General features: G+C 38.5%; 1 protein-coding gene across 1 annotated transcript in view; it reads left to right on the plus strand.

The window, feature by feature from the left end:
* Positions 1-19,109, plus strand: part of FAP (fibroblast activation protein alpha) — a 75,082-nt gene that overhangs the window by 37,110 nt on the left and 18,863 nt on the right. The window contains exons 14-20 of the mRNA XM_075180749.1: positions 1,636-1,706; positions 2,389-2,442; positions 3,924-4,048; positions 4,126-4,173; positions 4,897-4,995; positions 9,092-9,161; positions 10,680-10,874. Of these exons, the coding sequence (XP_075036850.1) occupies positions 1,636-1,706; positions 2,389-2,442; positions 3,924-4,048; positions 4,126-4,173; positions 4,897-4,995; positions 9,092-9,161; positions 10,680-10,874 (662 nt within the window). The remainder of the gene's footprint in view (positions 1-1,635; positions 1,707-2,388; positions 2,443-3,923; positions 4,049-4,125; positions 4,174-4,896; positions 4,996-9,091; positions 9,162-10,679; positions 10,875-19,109) is intronic.

A 19,109-nucleotide genomic window follows, 5' to 3' on the forward strand; every position in this document is an offset into this window, starting at 1 on the left:
AATACCTATATAAAAGCACTCAGCATACATACTCATACCTCAACCAACATTGCCACGAAATAGCCACATGGTTATGCCATGCTGTGGGCCTTCAAAGTCCTGACTGGTGGAAGGGTCGGACAGTGCCCTCAAATCAGAACTATTCAACCTAAATTGAGATAGTTAGTAGATTTGCATACACATGTATTTATATGTCCCAGATTGCCTCAGTGTGTCCTGAAACCCTTCCGTAGAGGATGTATTATCCCATATACTGTATATGTTGAGTGCATGTAAGGAAAATATATCTACTAGGCGTGTATGCAATGTAGTATATTGTATATGTGTTCTATGTAAGAAGTACATTTTGATTGATGATGTACTTTGCTTATACAGAAAATTTATATCTTGGATAGGCAAGGTAATTGTTGTTAGTACACACACATTGATATTATCCAGTACAAACTGGTCCAAACTTAAAATCCCCAGACTATGGGCCTGATTCATTAAGGATCTTAACTTGAGAAACTTCTTATTTCAGTCTCCTGGACAAAACCATGTTACAATGCAAGGGGTGCAAATTAGCATTCTGTTTTGCACATAAGTTAAATACTGACTGTTTTTTCATGTAGCACACAAATATCAACATTAAATTTCAGTGTACAAATAAGCTATCAAGTATTTGTGTATCTAATGAGATAATACAATTCCATTGTCATGGGATAAAAGCCTTTGAAGTGCTTAATCTGTGGGATGACGTAACGTGAATCTGGAACTGTCAAGTGCACCATTCACCTACTCACCGTAGGACCAAGATTTCTGGAATGGCCACATAGGCTCGGGTTGGCAGACTATCCCTTTTTTCAATGCCTTGACACATTTTTTTAGTTCTGTTTACCTGCCGGAATAAAACAATAATTTTTTTAACTACATGGTGAATACATTTTTTTTCTTTTTTCTTATGGATGTGATGTAGTGCCAGTTGGGAACATGGTGGCACAAGCAATTATGGGGCAAATGCTTAAATCCAGGCCTGAGCACAACAGAAGCAGCTATTTTGTGGACTGAACATATTAATTTGAATTGAGCATATTAGAATTCAGCAACACCCCTGATGCATAAAATAACATAGTGAATATATAGATTGTATTTTCATGATTAATGTTTTAGCTCACACAGTGGCTGCCTCTGCTCGGCGGGTGACTTTTAGCTCTGCCCATATTGCATTAGATATAATATTTTGAATTGAACAGAGATGTTGTACAAATATTATGCTTTAATATGGGCAGCACAGTGGCCTAGTGCTTAGCACTTCTGCCTCACAGCACTGGGGTCATGAGTTTGATTCCCGACCATGGCCTTATCTGTGTGGAGTTTGTATGCTCTCCCCGTGTTTGCGTGGGTTTCCTCCGGGTGCTCCGGTTTCCTCCCACACTACAAAAACATACTGATAGGTTAATTGGCTGCTAACAAAATTTACCCTAGTCTGTCTCTCTGTCTGTGTGTGTGTTAGGGAATTTAGACTGTAAGCTCCAATGGGGCAGGGACTGATGTGAGTGAGTTCTCTGTACAGCGCTGCAGAATTAGTGGCGCTATATAAATAGCTGCTGATGATAATCTGCTATGATGACATAATGTCCCTTTCTTCTCTGTTAGGATAACGCTGTCCAAATAACAAGAGGACGCTGGGAAGTAGTTTCCATATTGTTTGTTACTGATAAAGCAATGTAAGTGTTGGATCATTTTTTTTATTTTCATATATTTATATAAATTCATTACAAAAGCAAACATTATTTTGCACGTTTAACGGTATACTTCACTTCTTGACCACATGGCTAGACATGAAACGGCTGCTTATTAGTGTAAGTTTAAATAGAGATGGCCTACAAAAATTACATCCATATGTTTTATTATTCCATATCACATCAATCAACAGTTCAGATTTTTGGCATACAATAGGGGTGCTACCACCGTAAAATGGGTGTGGCGTCACCATATCTACCAACTGTCGGGACATGTAGGGCAGTCAAGGTTCTAGGGGACTGTCCAACTGTGCCGCCAGTCAGGAGTTTTTTGTCCAGACTGCCGAGACTGCGGTGAGCGAGTGCCATGCGCGCCACCACTGGCTCTAGCTGCACTGCGGGGGGTCTTTTTTAGATAAGGCGGGAAGGTAATGAGCTAGCATTTCAGAAGCGCTAGCTACACCCTGGGAATATAGTATGCCCCAACATGGCACTGCCACAACCATGAAGTGGGCATGGTCACATCAGAATAAAAAACATGAAACGTTAGTAGCTATGGCGTCATGCAAAATTGCCGTGGTGTTAGTGGATTTGGGCATGATATGGGTATGACTTAATGGTGGAAGTCATGCGTGTAGCTGTACAAATGTCTATTTTCTATTTACAGATATTACACAAGTAATGAATATGAAGGAGTTCCAGGAAGACGGAATGTTTATCAGTATGTTGTTCAGCGTTTATGTTTCCATCTATGCATTGTCTTCTATTTTATATACTCCGGGGTGGAAGTGGGGGTGTATATGGTGGAAGTGAGGATGTATAGGGTGGTATGACATTCTAGCACTTCTCCTTCTGCATTCAATGTAACACTATCAATTTCCATACACTTACATTTTCCATACCGCCACTTCTAAACTTCCATTTCAACCATTGTTCCAGGGTATGAATGTCATATGGGTTAGTTTTTGCCAGTAGAAATCTGAACCATGGAATGTTTTTTTCCCAGGATTCAGATTCCTGATGCACGTAGACTTCAATAAATGACTTTATTGTGCTAAACAAACTTAATATCACATTTGTTCTCCATTTCCTGTTGAAATATATAGGAACCCTCGGAGGGTACCCTCGGCACAACAGTGCCTCATGTTTGTATTTTCATGAACAATGGTTGCCCCCAGTGTATATAGTGGATGGATACTCATTATATGATCTTTGACAAAGCAGATTTGAAACTCCTGTGGTCTCATTCTGAGGCTAGTCTAGTTTCCTGTCTTCTGCCATGAATATTCATTTTTAACCATTATTGCCTTCTGTTCTGTATTTAATAAAATCACAAAGAAAACATAAGTATCCTTAGATCACAATAGATATGTTTATTTTTTCATGTGGGGGGGGGGGCACAAAAGGCCAAGTATTACTATAGGGCATGGAGCCCCTTTTTCTTGCGTTCGGTATCTCGTTTTACGACAGTTGTAACAGTGACTGTAGATATACAAGAACTCTCGGTTCTATGTTAATCTTTGTCAGTGCTTCAGGGGTTGTCCAAAAATGTATTTATACTTTATTAAATAAATAAATATTATTATTAATATTAATTACCAATTAGTACAATAGCTGATAGATAAATTGAATTGTTCATCTCAAAAATTTACATTTTTCATAGTCATTAATCTATTTTTTTCAGGTTTCATTGACAACTTAATCTCATTTGATTGGGAGTATTTTTAAATCTATAGTCACTGCCTCACTGGTTATAGTATGTGCTATAAATTTAAATTGCTATGTCTCATGTTTGTTACTGGACGCACCGCAAGAAATTCAGGGTAAAAGTAAAGGGAATAGTTGTTCATCATCAATACAGGTTATTTATTAAATGTTTATGAAGAGTTTTTTAAATAAACAAATCAATGTGTATTAAATCTATACTAAGGCAATCTATATGAAAGAACATTTGGTAGTTATAATAAGACAATCTATAATTCAAAAAAGTTCCACTAGTTTAGAACAGATACCATGACTTCAGAAAGTAGCGTGAAGGTTATTGTGTAGAAGTTCATGGGGGGCACAACACAGTCTTTGCCCACTCAACAGAAATCATAGGGGGGGCAACTGCCCCCTCTGCCCCCCTGGTTCCTTTACCCCTGTTTATAGATATATAGATTAATAGGCAAATGTATCCAGTAAGCTCAATTTTCCTTCCAGAATCTCACTCCAAGGAACGGTTCGCCCAAAGCAATGTCTCACCTGCACTTTAAGAAAGACGAGGTGTCAGTATTACTACGCAAGGTTCAGTTCCAATGCAAAATACTACTCCGTCAGCTGTTATGGTGAGAGCACTGTATTATCTGCTGTAGGAACTGACGCTCAAAATGAGCAAAATATTTACATCTGTTTCATTTTCCAGGTCCGGGGCTACCTATATTTACAATTCATAATGGCAGTACTAATAAAGGTATTTATATGACATGTCTGCTGTGCAATTATGTTATTATTGATTCATTAATTTACACAGTGCTAAGACGGGTCTGTCTTACCTTTAAGTCAATCATAATCAATCTAGTGAGTCGGTATACAGCATATAAATGGACCATGTGAGAGATGGTAAAGAATTGGTATAGTGAAATGTGTGTGTTTTACGGCTAACGTTCTACTGGAACTAAGCCCAAACTTCCCACGTCACTGATTTAGTTTTTATGCAGCATGTAAATCCTACTATTGGCCTGTAGGTGTCGCCTGTGCTATTGCTGTCTATGGACAGGTCTTTATATGCCAAGGATTTGAGATTCCACATGCAGGACAGGTTTTCTTTGGAGATTTCGGAAAATTCCTGAAAAAATATAGATTCAAATTCTTTTGTTTTCTTTTGTTGCTACAAGGAAAGAAAATATTATTATTTTTTTTGGTTTAAGTTTATCAAATAATGTATTTTTCCCTGAATTTACTTCAATTTTTTTTAACCAAACTTTCCAACAGTATAATGTAACTGAAACACAGTGTAAATAAGAAAAAAAAATCCCTTAACATGACCTATCTATGCAATTTGCTAAAATATTGTTCAATACAACACATTTGTTTGCCGTATTCAGACATTTAATAAATCTTTAGTAGTATCTGGGCAGTTTTTGGGAATGAAGTGGGAATGCAATATACTTAACTGGTCCAAAATTGTGTTCAGAACTCCAGGTACTACAGGACAACCAGAAGCTGAATGCCAGTATTCTCACACTGCGGATGCCAACGCAAAAATATGGGAATATTACACACAAAGGATTGAGTATGATCGTCGTTTTTTCTTATATCTCTCATCCGTATCTGTTTGTTTATTGTATTCTCCACAAGGACAATGTCTTGAGTATATATTTATATATATTTATTTATTTACCCTATATATCCTGTTTATATTCTCTATGTATTCTTTTTGACACAAGAACAGCAAATGTAAGATAAAGATTCCTATTTTCCCATTGACTATTAGCTAATGCACTTTGCCAAGAATATTAAATATGTCAGGTGTACATATTAAATGCATAAACAGTTTTAGTATGGGGGGGGTAGTTACATGTATCTGGAATATGTCTGCTGTAAGAAATATTGCATGGAAAGCAGGGGCGCACGCAGGGGGGGTTTCTGGGTCTCCAGAAACCCCTCCCCTCCGCTAGAAAAGTGCCCTACATAGCGGCACTGTACTATACAGCAGCTGCGGCGCTGTCAAAGACGCGTCCGCGGTGGTATACAGCACCGCCGCGGACGCTTCTTTGACAGCGCCGCGGCTGCTGTATAGTACAGTGTTGCCGAAACGGAGCTGCTGCGCATGCGCGGCAGCTCTCTCGCTTTTTTCTTTTTTTTGGGGGGTGGAGGGGAAACGCCCCCTTTAAATTCTCTGTGCGCCCCTGGAAAGGTAAGAGATTTCACAAAAAAGCCAGATACCTGCTGCAGTACCTCTTTTCACTTGTTACCATCTCTGGTGATAGAGCGGACTAATTATTACTGTACTTATAATATATACCAGACTCCTGCAGATACCTGTAACATGTTCTAAACGATGTTAGGGCTAGCAGATTATGGACTGTAAATGTACTATGAGGCGCAGTTAGAACATAGCAAAAAAACAACATAGCAAACTAAGAACATAGCAAAAAAGCAGCAAATTTGCACCTTGGCAAGACCACGCTGCTGTGCAGGGGATGGGGGTAAATTTAAAATGTGCAGATAGATTTAGAAATTGGAGGTGGCACGTCTTAGCTCAACTTTAAATTGCAGTGTAAGAATAAAACTGTCCAGTATTTTGTGTGCTGTTTTTGGATGTATAAAAAAAAGCCATACAAAAAAAGAAGAAGTGCGCAGATTATACCTAAGTATAATAAATATATGCAATTTATTAAATAACACACTGCTTTTGGATGTAGCACACACTGAGTCAATAAGCAGAGCAAGGCAAAAAAAGGAGTACATTTGTCCTAGACGAACCACGGTACAATGCAAGGGGTGTAAATAGTTAATCATTTTGCAGGTATTTGAAAATACTGCCTGCTTTTACATCTAGCACACAAATACGTGATAGCTATATTTTTGCACTGAAATTTAAAGTTGATCTAGGACATGACCTACCCCAACTATAAATCTGTCCTCACACTTTAAATTTACCTCCCCCTCCAAAGGAACATGGTTTTGCCAAAGTGCAAACTTACTCCTTTCATTGTGCTTTTCTTAATGACTCAGGCCCAGTGTGTTTCTGAAAGTCAGATGATTGTGTGTGCACTACAGTATATTCTATGCATCTAGGAAGAGGATTATATAGCAGTTCTCATATGAGAAATTGTTATGTAGGAATCTTCCCATAAGTAGTGTGATCTTTTCAGTATATTAACCTCCGTTCCCTGTACGATAATATAATTGCTTAACATTCCACACAGAGAACTCACAGGAAAGCGCAGGGTGGGGTTACAGGTGCCTGGAATCCGACCTCTAGACCAGCAATAATAAGTAAATATTAAGTAAAGCTGGAATACTGCCATTTCTATCACTGTATAAGCACTTGCTCTGGCTCCTCTGTGCAGGTCAATGTGTGATGTAGACTGTGTCAGGGAGGACATGTATGTAATGTGGGAAAAAGGATCAGGAAATTGGTGAAAGACAAGACTGTTTCACAGAAATTTGAAGTTGATGATAGAGTCTTTTGTCTAGATTTACTAAACGGCAGGTTTGAAAAAGTGGAGATGTTGCCTATAGCAACCAATCAGATTCTAGTTAACATTTATTTAGTACATTCTACAAACTGACTGCTGGAATCTGATTGGTTGCTATAGGCAACATCTCCACTTTTTCAAACCTGCGGTTTAGTAAATATATCCCTTTGAGTCTTAAGGTTTTGCATTTGTTTAGCCACTATCTAGGATGATCATCCTACACTGTGTGTTAACGATTAGGTAGAGGAAGTGGGTTGTGGTGATGATAATGGATCAGGTAGTTTGCAATTTTCTCCGCAGTCGTTATCCCCAAGACTGACGTCCTATTGTTCTCCCCAACATACAATGCTTCTGATTTGCACACAAAAACTTCTCTCACTTTAATCAGTCCCATACGTATTACAAATTAAGTTGAAAATTGAGGTTAATACCAGATGTTATAGCCCTTTAAATATCCTTGTGTTGTTTCTTGAGCACCAAAAACCCACCAACATCTATGTTGTTCCAGGTTGCTGTATGAGGCTTACTTACATCCTTGTACATAACAAATCATGGGGGACTTATGCTGGCTGCTGAGAGATGCTGACCTCAGTCTTGTGTGCAATGCATGAAGAATGTGCTATATCCATATAAGTCATGACCAAATAAACAGGAAGTCCCAGGTTTGAGCAATCTAGTCACCGTGGCCTAGTGGTTAGCACTTCTACCTCACAGCACTGGGGTCATGAGTTCAATTTCCGACCATGGCCTTATGTGTGAGGAGTTTATATGTTTCACCCCTGTTTGCGTGGGTTTCCTCTGGGTGCTCTGGTTTCTTCCCACACTCCAAAAACATACTGGTAGGTTAATTGGCTGCTTTCAAATTGACCCTTGTGTGTGTGTGTGTGTGTGTGTGTGTGTGTGTGTATGTGTATGTTAGAGAATTTAGACTGTAAGCCCCAATGGGGCAGGGACTGATGTGAGTGAGTTCTCTTTACAGCGCTGTGGAATTAGTGGCGCTATATAAATAGCTGATGAGGTGAAATAAACCACAGATCTTACATTTAGTTCTGATTGTCACCAAACCTGTGACCTTCACAGAAACCTCATTTCCTGTTGACTTCTTTGCAAATGCAGCTGGATTCTAATTTTGGTTGTGTGGGTCACATGACAATTTTAAAAATCACTGCAGCTTTAAACTGTTAAATGAATGATGACAAACACAAGGCAGGACGGACAATTTGGGGAATGATGAAGAAAGAGCAGAACCTGTTTACTCTGGTTGTGTCGCTGGAACCTCGCTCCTCAAATTCCAAATTCCAATTAGCTTATCGCATTCATTGAATTACAACTTTGGTTAACTACTGTCAATAGTAATTGTGGTATAAAACATTATAATTATTATTATCTGCAATTAATGTAGACTTATATATAAATGTCAGAATATGTTTAGCACTAGTTATAAAAGTGGGTGAATGTCTTCCATTCCTCTGCATCATCACCTACAACATACACAGAGTGACATTGGGTGATAGACATGAATAAGAGACAGACAAGAGTGAGTAGATAATAAGTGAAATATATGAGGTGAACAGACAATCGGTAATAGTCAGGATGGGGGCAGAAACCAAGGGGTTAGATTTTGGAGAGCCCACAGACATTACAGTGGATGTGTCAGTGGACAAGGCAGGTGCGAAGGGAGAGCAGTTTTAAGTTTTAGTGGGGCCGCACGGTGGCTTAGTGGTTATCACTTCTGCCTCACAGCACCTGGGTCATGAGTTCAATTCCTGACCATGGCCTTATCTGTGTGGAGTTTGTATGTTCTCCCCGTGTTTGCGTGGGTTTCCTCTGGGTGCTCTGGTTTCCTCCCACACTCCAAAAACATACTGGTAGGTTAATTGGCTGCTAACAAATTGACCCTAGTCTGTCTGTGTTTATGTTAGGGAATTTACACTGTAAGCTCCAATGGGACAGGGACTGAGGTGAGTGAGTGCTCTGTACAGCACTGTAGAATTAGTGGCACTATATAAATAGATGATGATGATCCATTAAATCAACATTTCATAGGGTGTTCATTTGTTTCCACCTGAGATAAGAAATGAAAACAAATTTATAGCACTCAGAAAGGGAAAAACGACAATTTCTTGCATTAAATGTTTTAAGAATTTCTACCTAAGATGTTGTTTTATTTGTTTTACTTTATAGCATTCTGGTACAAGATGACATTACCGCCTCAATTTGATAAATCAAAGAAGTATCCTCTCCTTCTGTATGTGTACGTATTTCCCTCTTATTCCAATTACTGAGATCATTAAGATGAAAACTGCCAGATTACACTCCTTATTTAGGCCTAGAACACATATACTGTAAACACAAAGGGCTAGATTTACTAAACTGTGGATTTGAAAAAGTGGAGATGTTGCCTATAGCAACCAATCAGATTCTAGTTGTCAGAAACTGATTGGTTGCTATAGGCAACATCTCCACTTTTTTTAAACCTGCAGTTTAGTAACTCTAGCCCAAACACTTAAAGTACAAAAAAAAGTACATTATACGTTTACAGTCTGTCTTCATCTTGCCCTAACACAGTTTGCACCTCACAACATATGTCTGCCAGGATGCAAAAAATAACAATATGAAGCAATAGGCAACTGGTTTGGTTCTGTCCAGTACAAGTGGTATTGCTTACAGAAAGTAGAGATGGCCCTTTTGTGAACCAATACACATGAAAATGCATCCCATCAATTCGCTAGAGAGCAGTGGCATTATTATTATGTCGCAGACTTCATTCATCTGCAAAACATTGCAATAACGCCATTCAATGTCAATGTGTGCTGCCGGAGGTCTCTGCTTCTTCTAGTATCTAGCTCTCAATCTGAGGGTTCTGGCTGGCAAACATTCCTCTCCTTACATAGCGATGACACAAGCAGCCCTGTCCTCACTAATATAATCACAAGAATGGACAGGTCGCTGGTTCCCACAGGATTGGCACTGTCAGCTCCTGAAATACTCTGCACTACTCTGAGCATTCCGTAACATGATCTGACCTGCGCAATGGCAGAATGCTTGTCTAATTAAAAAAATACAGTTTTGTAAAATCTGTATTTTTTTCAACTCAAAAACAATTGGCCTGGTTCATTAGAGATCTTAACTTGGGAAACTTCTTATTTCAGTCTCCTGGACAAAACCATGTTACAATGCAAGGGGTGCAAATTAGTATTCTGTTTTGCACATAAGTTAAATACTGACTGTTTTTTCATGTAGCACACAAATACTTGATAGCTTATTTGTACACTGAAATTTAAAGTTGATATTTGTGTGGTACATGAAAAAACAGTCAGTATTTAACTTATGTGCAAAACAGAATGCTAATTTGCACCCCTTGCATTGTAACATGGTTTTGTCCAGGAGACTGAAATAAGAGGTTTCTCAAGTTAAGATCCTTAATGAATCAGGCCCAATGTCTCTAAACATTTAAAAAATCTGCATAAAATGCTGCTCCCCATTAAATTTGGCTGACATGTCTTTAAAACTTCAAAATGACTCTTCTAACACAAGTAATTAGGTGGAGTGCAGGGCACACTCTATTTAATGTCCCCTCTTTATAACCCTCGTGTGCCACCAGGTATATTGTCTGCACAAACATACATTGAAATGCATTAATTTAATTACGTCACCCTGTCTATAATGCAACAGTTGTGGACGGTGTTATTATAAAGAGGGAGCGCTGTATTTACACATACACTCTCCGTTCACTATGCTGCTGCTAGACCCTAATGTTTATCACTTTCAGGTATGGAGGACCGTCCAGTCAGGAGGTGCAGCAGACATACTCCATTGGCTGGAATACCTATTTGGCAAGTTCTGAGAAAATGATTGTTGCATCAGTGGATGGCAGAGGAACCGCATACCAGGGGGACAAGTTTATGCATTCTGTATATAAGAGGCTTGGGACACTAGAGATTGAGGATCAAATATTTGCAGTAAGGTGAGTAGATAACGTGGATTATGGTTAAGAAATTAACTCTATTTGGCAAAATACCATTGCAAGTGTGTTATTTAATAGAATGTGAACTAAATATGGTTTCACCTTCTAATTTGAATAGAATACTACTTCATTGTGGAGGATTAAATGAAAAGGTTGAAGGTCTGAAAGACTTTTTATACATATGCACATTTCACACATACATTTTCTTTTTATTCCTTTACTGAGGTGTGTTTGAGGTCACAGCACTTTTTGGTATCTTTTGAAGTGGGTGGGGATAGAACAACCTGTAGCCAATCCGATCATTGGAATATTCACAGAAGCACAGTGTATTTCAGGAGACACGTGTGCCAATCTTGACGGAGGGAGTTAGCTGCCCACTCATTATACTTGTGTTGAATGCAATAAATCAGTGACATTGTTAAATGTGGACTCTCGAGGTGGTGACACATGGCGGAGCAGGTGTATCAGCTGCTACAGGAACTGTCAGGACCCCACATCTGCCGGGCACCAAGTAGCTGCCACAAGTGATGCACCAGGCATCTGCCGCAGTGCTCAGAGGAGAACGGTGCGTGGCTGTGGTGAGCAGGGAGCTCAATGAGTTCCTTGCTGTGTTACCACTGATGTTGCAGTATTACAAGGCATTTGACATCACAAAATGCCCGGCAAGCAGGTTAGCTTTCTAGGGCTCCAAAATGAAATTATGCTGAGACTGGAAGGGGATACTACTGAAGTGCAGAGTGGTGTGCAGCTAAGGTGGATAGCGCACCTACAATGTAAGTGAGGGGAGTATGTCCCCATGTGTGGGCCCCAACAAAAGTTTGCCATAGGATCCACAAATTTCTAGTTTTGCATCTGCCCTGACCCCGGCTGCCATATTGTGTGGGGAACAATGAGGACATACTATGGAGTCACAGTATGGGGGCATAATATGAGGAGCATAGTGACAGTTTAATGTTGGTGGCACAGCGAGGGGGCACAATGTAGGCTAATTGCAATGGCATCTGGTGATGTGCACAGTGAAGACAAAGAGGAGCACAAAGGCATAATGTTGTGTCAGTAAGGGCATAGTGTGGGTGTCGTAGTGGCATCACAATGTATCGGGTACAATGGTGGTGTAGTGTGGTGGCACAATGTTGTTATGCAAGGCACAATGACAACATATAGAAATGTTGAGATGACATAATGTGGGGGTATAAGTGATGGGCACACTGATAAGCTATGGGGGGGTCACAGTGGAAGAAGATGGTAGAAGTACTTACCAAGCGCTATACCTACATCTAACTATTCTAGATGTTTATACATATAATCTACTGTACACCATCCACACTGACAAATAAGATTCCTCCATTCTAACTTACAAAACATAATTATACCTCTACAATACACGTACAAATATATAAATATATCTATTGTAAAAAGCTATAATTACTGAGGGAGACAGACCAAAAGGGATAATAGGCACACAGAGATCAAACCAAGTGACTGCACAGACACAACAGCATAACAATGGCGTATAAATTACCGCAGTCTGTTAGAAGCAGTTGGGCCAAAAACTTGCACTGAGTAGCTTTGTAAATGACCCTTAATGTGCGTGATGAGTTATGAAATCAAGTGTAATCCAACAAGTCATAAAACAGACTATCATAAAATAAAGAGACAACTGCCAAATGCATCTATTGCCTTCCGAATGCAATTGCAAAAATGACTTGTTAACGACTTATCACAGCTAACAAATCACGGTGGTGGCATAGCCCTTCACCAAACGGTGCGGACATTCCTAACCATTATGCCAGCACACATGTATAGGTAAACTTACCAGGCTGCCTTTGTCCATGGAAGTGATAAGGGAAATATCACAAAGAAGGTGAAAGGTGAAATTAATAAGATATGCGGATTAAATTAAATTAAACAATTAAAAGACGCAACTAAGTATTACTTTGTTATTTAAGTGCAGTTATATTTGTTTTTTTGTTATGCTTTTCCTTATTGCAATATTGTACTTCCATTGCATTCTGTAAAAAACAGCCTCATATAAAATACACCAGAAGGGCTGGGAACCACTTTTCTAGTGAGAAAGACGAAATGTATAAAATAAAACTCTAGAAAATATATACAGATCATTGCTTACATAAAAATCATATAAAAGTCATTTGCAGCTTTTAGGTCAGCTCTCAGGGAATCTATCCACTTTGGTCCAAACATTTGGAATTCTAGATGATGGTTTAATCACGCTAGTTATGATCATATTTACGTTGTTAATTCTGTTATTTATTTGATCAGTTGAGATGCACAACACACTGTGACCTCATGACTAAATATATTACATATAATAAACTTGCATACTGTAATTCAAAGCTTTGTTTTGGTTACAAATTGCACAAATATAAAGATACCAACTAATTATTCTTGAAAGATTTCTGTGGTTGAAACTGAAATGTAGAGGTGAGTAGGTTCACACAAAAATCCCAAATATCCCAAGCTGCCAAACTGTATTATACTGGATCCGGACTGAGGTTTCATGACTTGGATCGGATGACATCTGGGCTGAGTGAAGGATTTGAGAGAAGGTGGGAAAGATTATGTAGAATAATATCTAATATAGAGAAGTTTCCAAACTTTATTCCACTCAAATGAAGTTTGTTCACTCTGGGAACCAAAACTTTGGGGTATATTTACAAAACTGCGGGTTTGAAAAAGTAGAGATGTTGCCTATAGCAACCAATCAGATTCTTGCTGTCATTTTGTAGAATGTACTAAATAAATGATAATTAGAGGCCTGATTAATTAAGGATCTTAACTTAAGAAACGTCTTATTTCAGTCTCCTGGACAAAACCATGTTACAATGCAAGGGGTGCAAATTAGTATTCTATTTTGCACATAAGTTAAATACTGACTGTTTTTTCATGTAGCACACAAATATCAACTTTAAATTTCAGTGTACAAATAAGCTATCAAGTATGTGTGTGCTACATAAAAAAACAGTCAATATTTAACTTATGGGCAAAACAGAATACTAATTTGCACCCCGTTGCATTGTAACATGGTTTTGTCCAGGAGACTGAAATAAGAAGTTTCTTCAGTTAAGATCTTTAATGAATCAGGCCCTATAATCTGATTGGTTGCTATAGGCAACATCTCCATATCCAATTCTCCCAAGAGAATTAATCAATTTCATTTTAGGTTGAAAATCCGGATTTTCTGTAATTACTGTATGCAATACTAGCTATGGGAAGAAATATGGAAAAGCATTTTTGTTATATTTTTACTTTATTTTCCCTATATGATATACATATGATTCAATTTACAGTGCAATTGTACTTTTTTGAATCAATGCATTGTACTGTGTGAAATTAGTGCTGACCATGAAGGTTCTGTGCAGTACATTTCCCCATGTTGTCACTTTAACATTTTTATTTGCTTCCCACGACATGTGCCAGGTTACATAATAATGATTAATATGTCTCATTGCAACATAACCAAATCACCGGGTACCAAGTTTTCACGAAAGGTAAAATGAAACATATTTGGAGTACATGCTGTAATAGCCCGTTATAAAGTAACTCTCTCGTACGAGGATATTAATACGTTTTACAGTGTTGTATAATGTTATCTCTAGTACCTGTTTGTAATTGTTATATGAGTACTAAAAGGAGGAGCATGTTATTCATTACAGTATGATTGTTAGGTGGAAGCGCAGAGTCAGCATTAAAACACTTGACTTAAATGACTAAATTCAAATAACGTCAACAGCTTTAAGAGTGTAAATAACTTTATTCATTGGTCCCTTAATCTCTTTACACATCCTTTGAAGAATGTCCCACGCTCTATCGTTATAAGATGTGAGGTAAATGTATCAAGCTGCGAGTTTCCCATGGGTTTGAAAAGTTGAGATGTTGCCTATAGCAACCAATCAGATTCTAGTTCTCATTTATTTAGTACATTCTGCAAAATGACAGCTAGAATCCGATTGGTTGCTATAGGCAACATCTCCACTTTTTAAACCCGCTGGAAACTAGCAGCTTGATACATGTGCCCTGGGGTCTCTCTCCTTTCTCAGAGCACACATAGATGAGCTGTATTATGTATACATTGTATAAATAATTTGTTTGCTATATACTAAATAGAGTCACAGTGCTCCGTATTTGGAGCAGAAAGATGCTATATGTTATATTTAGTTCTCAGAGGTGACGGAGTATTGTGGCGCACAGAGCAGGGGAGAGAGTTACAGGGGTACATGGTGCCTGGTAATGATTATTATGCATGCGCACCCTACCTCTGCCCTGACTCCTCCTCCACGCAAATCGCATGAGAGGAGGCAAATATGAAAGTCGGAGTGGAAATGCTTCGCTCTTTTTATCATCTTTGCTTAGTACTTAGACAAAGTTGGACAGATCAGGGAGGTTCTTGCTAAATGTGGACTCGGAGCATTCGTGCACCTCTTATTGCACCCACAGCCGAGATATATAGTTAGTGCTTTTGAATGAGTGGAGAGGTACATTTTTTGGGGTATAGTCTGATTAGCCTGTGGTTGCAGAGCCTCTTTTCCCCTCAAAAAGGGGCTCAGGAAGTGTCCACAATTGGTTATCGGATACTTTAAATGGGACAATTTGTACCACCCAGAAGCATCTGGATGCACGGAAAATACCTTTATACTTACGCAAATTCCCATGTAATACAGCATTCATACACACCAATGTGACACATGTAACAAAGTTAGTGTCAATATTCCCTCATAGATTTAATGATTTATTTAAAATATATGATGGTTGATGGAGCAGTATATTAAGAGAAATATGCAAATGTTTAAATTAATGATGGGGGTGACCCTAATGGTGAAGGGGGATGGTCTTTAAATGACTTTCTCTCACTTTTTACCATGCAAATTTTCATCTAGATTCCTTCAAAAATAGACATATCCCTATCTTATGGGGCAGATCCCACTAGCAGAAAGTGGGCGTGGATCTATGTACACTAGGCGGACAGATAGAAGCATTTACACTATGTCTGCATGACTTGTAACAACAGTACAAAATAACCCTTTGTTTTGTAAAGCTATTTATGCCGAATAAAACATCAGCATTCAAAAGTAATTGCCTGTTACTGCCTTGTATTTTGATCCTAAAAATTTGCTCACTAGATGGTGCTGTTTTAGTTGTGCCTCTGGGTGATATCTGATTATATATTACCAGCTCAAGCAAGAGATATGTATCACTATGCAGTATAATATATTTCCATGTTTTATACTTTGTAGATAAAGAAGTGAACAGAACCCCAAGTAAAATTGTATTACATATAGGGCCTGAGTCATTAAGGAGTGTACCCCGCGAATGCGTGCGTATTATCAGCACAAAATACACTGCGCACGCTCAGTACCGGACGGTACACAATAGAACGCGGCCATGACCAAGTCACCTCCTCTTACTACAACCTATGATTTAGGAGAACTGGGTGGGGAATGGGTGGATGCACTTAGGCAATATACAGTAAGGGCGTTCCCGTTCAGCCACGTCCAAGTTTTCTGCCGTATCTCTTGCTCCAACTGTGGGGCTAGTTTAAGTTCCGAATACTAGTTCTGACGGCTGAGTATGTATGCTGTATGTATGCTAGGACATGTGTTTGCAATAAGGAGATAAAGAGCAACTGTAAAAATGTATTTTATGTACAGCAGACAATAAGGACAGCCCAGCATATGTACTTCAAAGGAATATATAGCAAACTTACTCCCATAGTCAACTTCGGGAGTACGCAGAGCCGATTAAGCGCTGTGTACAACAAAGGCACGATGCGCTCAGTATGTGTGCCTTAATGACTAATGCACATAAACTTTAACTCTATATATATAGTTACACATACAGCGTCTGCAAAAAGCCAGTGCTATGCGCACAGCCTAGTCATGTGATTGCGCTGAACCCTTGCTAAGTTTGTGCGTGCAGCTTCAGAAAAAGCAGGTGCTGTGTGGGCAGCCTAGTGCGGTGTGACCAATAGGAAGCTGTTGGTCTGAGCAGTCACTGCCCAATTTGCCCCGCCTAATCATGACCGCCGGACCCCTAGTGGTGGCCCAGGTTCCTTGCATCTGACAACATATGCCAACCTTATTTGGGTTGATGTACTCATGACCGGCTTACTGTACAGTTAAAATGTTTTATTTCTGCATATGTTATCAATCATCTAAATAGTAATGTGTTCCACATTAACTGATGGATATAAGTCCACACTTTTTCTGCCTTTTTCTTAGCTGCCCTAACGAAAACTTCAACTGTATCAAACTTACCACCAGTCGATTTAGTATTGTTTCCTATTTAAAGTCGGTGCCAATGTTTTTAAGCAAAATGAAAAGTTATACAAAGTAACTAACAGTTCATCACTTGGTTGTTAAAGATCTTAATATTTAAGGGGAAAAAAGTTTTATAGTTCTAAAACAGATGGAATTAATTAAAGAGAACCGACTACAGATTTGGAATGTGAATGGTAAGGAACAGGATAATTGTGGAATTAACAATAACATAATACAAACACTTTCCATAAATTAAACTAGTTGTTAATTGTACATTAATATAGTAATTTAGTAAAGCATGCTGCATCCTTATATCTCCAGCTTAACACACAGACCAAGGGGTAAATGTATCAAAGGGCGATCTTATAAGCAATTTCAAAACGCTCGAGATCGCCATATAAATTAAGCTGCGATTTTGAGATTCTAATATTCAATCTCCACCCATTTGTGTTGATTTTAAAACACCTATCCCACCGGTGGTTTAGTCAATCTGTCCGCAAACACTCCTGAGATCGTCGGGAATTCATCTGAAAAGTCGCTGCCTGTTTTAGACCTGCTTCTGATTGGCTAGATAGTTATTATTAGAGCATTATGGCCATTCTTAACATAACAGGAGGCACAATACAAGTTTTAATTATAAGGGTAATCATGATTTCTTGTTTAGAGGGGCAAAAATTATTATTCATTATCTTACAGGGGGCCAAATTATTTTAGGATTAAATTAGTGACCCAAATTTCATTAATGATTATATGTAAGAGAAAGTTTTTGTTGTTGTATTATATTATACTATTTCATTACCAATGGGCCAATAGTATTTATTTTCCTGATGTGGAAAAACTTAATATTTACAGATGGGGACACCATTTAAAGAACATACTTGTGGCACCAGAAGTGGCAGATTTTTATTCACATTTCTATTTTTCTATTCCATTTTAGTACTTGGTAGGTGGGCACAGTTTATGACATAACACAATTTGTGTTCTTTTAATTTCCTACACCATACGGACGCCGTCTATTTAATTTACACACAGACACAGTGACTGATAACACAAAATGAGAATGACACATGGGCAGTTTGAGAGAAAGTTCTCCCCATCACCTCCACTTAGCTTTCTTGTTGCTCGGTATGTAGGATTCCATTCAGTAGCTGCTCACAGATCATCACTGAGGCTGAAAGGCAGGGTCCTTACAAAGGTGGGACCACAAATCAAAACACTTATTTTTAGCGAAAGACAGGAAGTTTCTAATTTCAGAGTCCTTCCTCTTTATATGATAGGGTTACCAGTCCAGGGGCCTGATTCATTAAGGATTTTAACTTGAGAAACTTCTTATTTCAGTCTCCTGGACAAAACCATTTAACAATGCAAGGGGTGCAAATTAGTATTCTGTTTTGCACATAAGGTAAATACTGACTGTTTTTTCATGTAGCACACAAATATCAACTTTAAATGTCAGTGTACAAATAAGCTATTAAGTATGTGTGTGCTACATGAAAAAACAGTCAGTATTTAACTTATGTGCAAAACAGAATACTAATTTGCACCCCTTGCATTGTAAAATGGTTTTGTCCAGGAGACTGAAATAAGAAGTTTCTCAAGTTAAAATCCTTAATGAATCAGGCCCCAGATGAGGTGAGCAATAATTAAATGTTAGTCTGCCTAGTTGAATAGGGAAGATGAATACAGAGTTTGTATGGATACATTCCCCAATTCCTGTGGTGAAAGGGGGGCCATCTGCAAAATAAAAACGTTTCAGTGGTCTTCTCCTTTACATACTCACTCTTAGAATAGGACAACTGTGGCGCCTTTTAAATCTATGATAGAAATAATAATAGTAATAATAGGGTGAGATGTCAGGGTGTACTACTAGCACGTTAGAATTGTGTGAGACAAATTTTTAAGGTTAACTGTTCAGGGAGATTCTCCATGAGGGAGTCATGAAGTATCAACATAAAACATA

The sequence above is a fragment of the Mixophyes fleayi genome, chromosome 7 (genome assembly GCF_038048845.1).
Source record: "Mixophyes fleayi isolate aMixFle1 chromosome 7, aMixFle1.hap1, whole genome shotgun sequence".
Taxonomy (NCBI): domain Eukaryota; kingdom Metazoa; phylum Chordata; class Amphibia; order Anura; family Limnodynastidae; genus Mixophyes; species Mixophyes fleayi.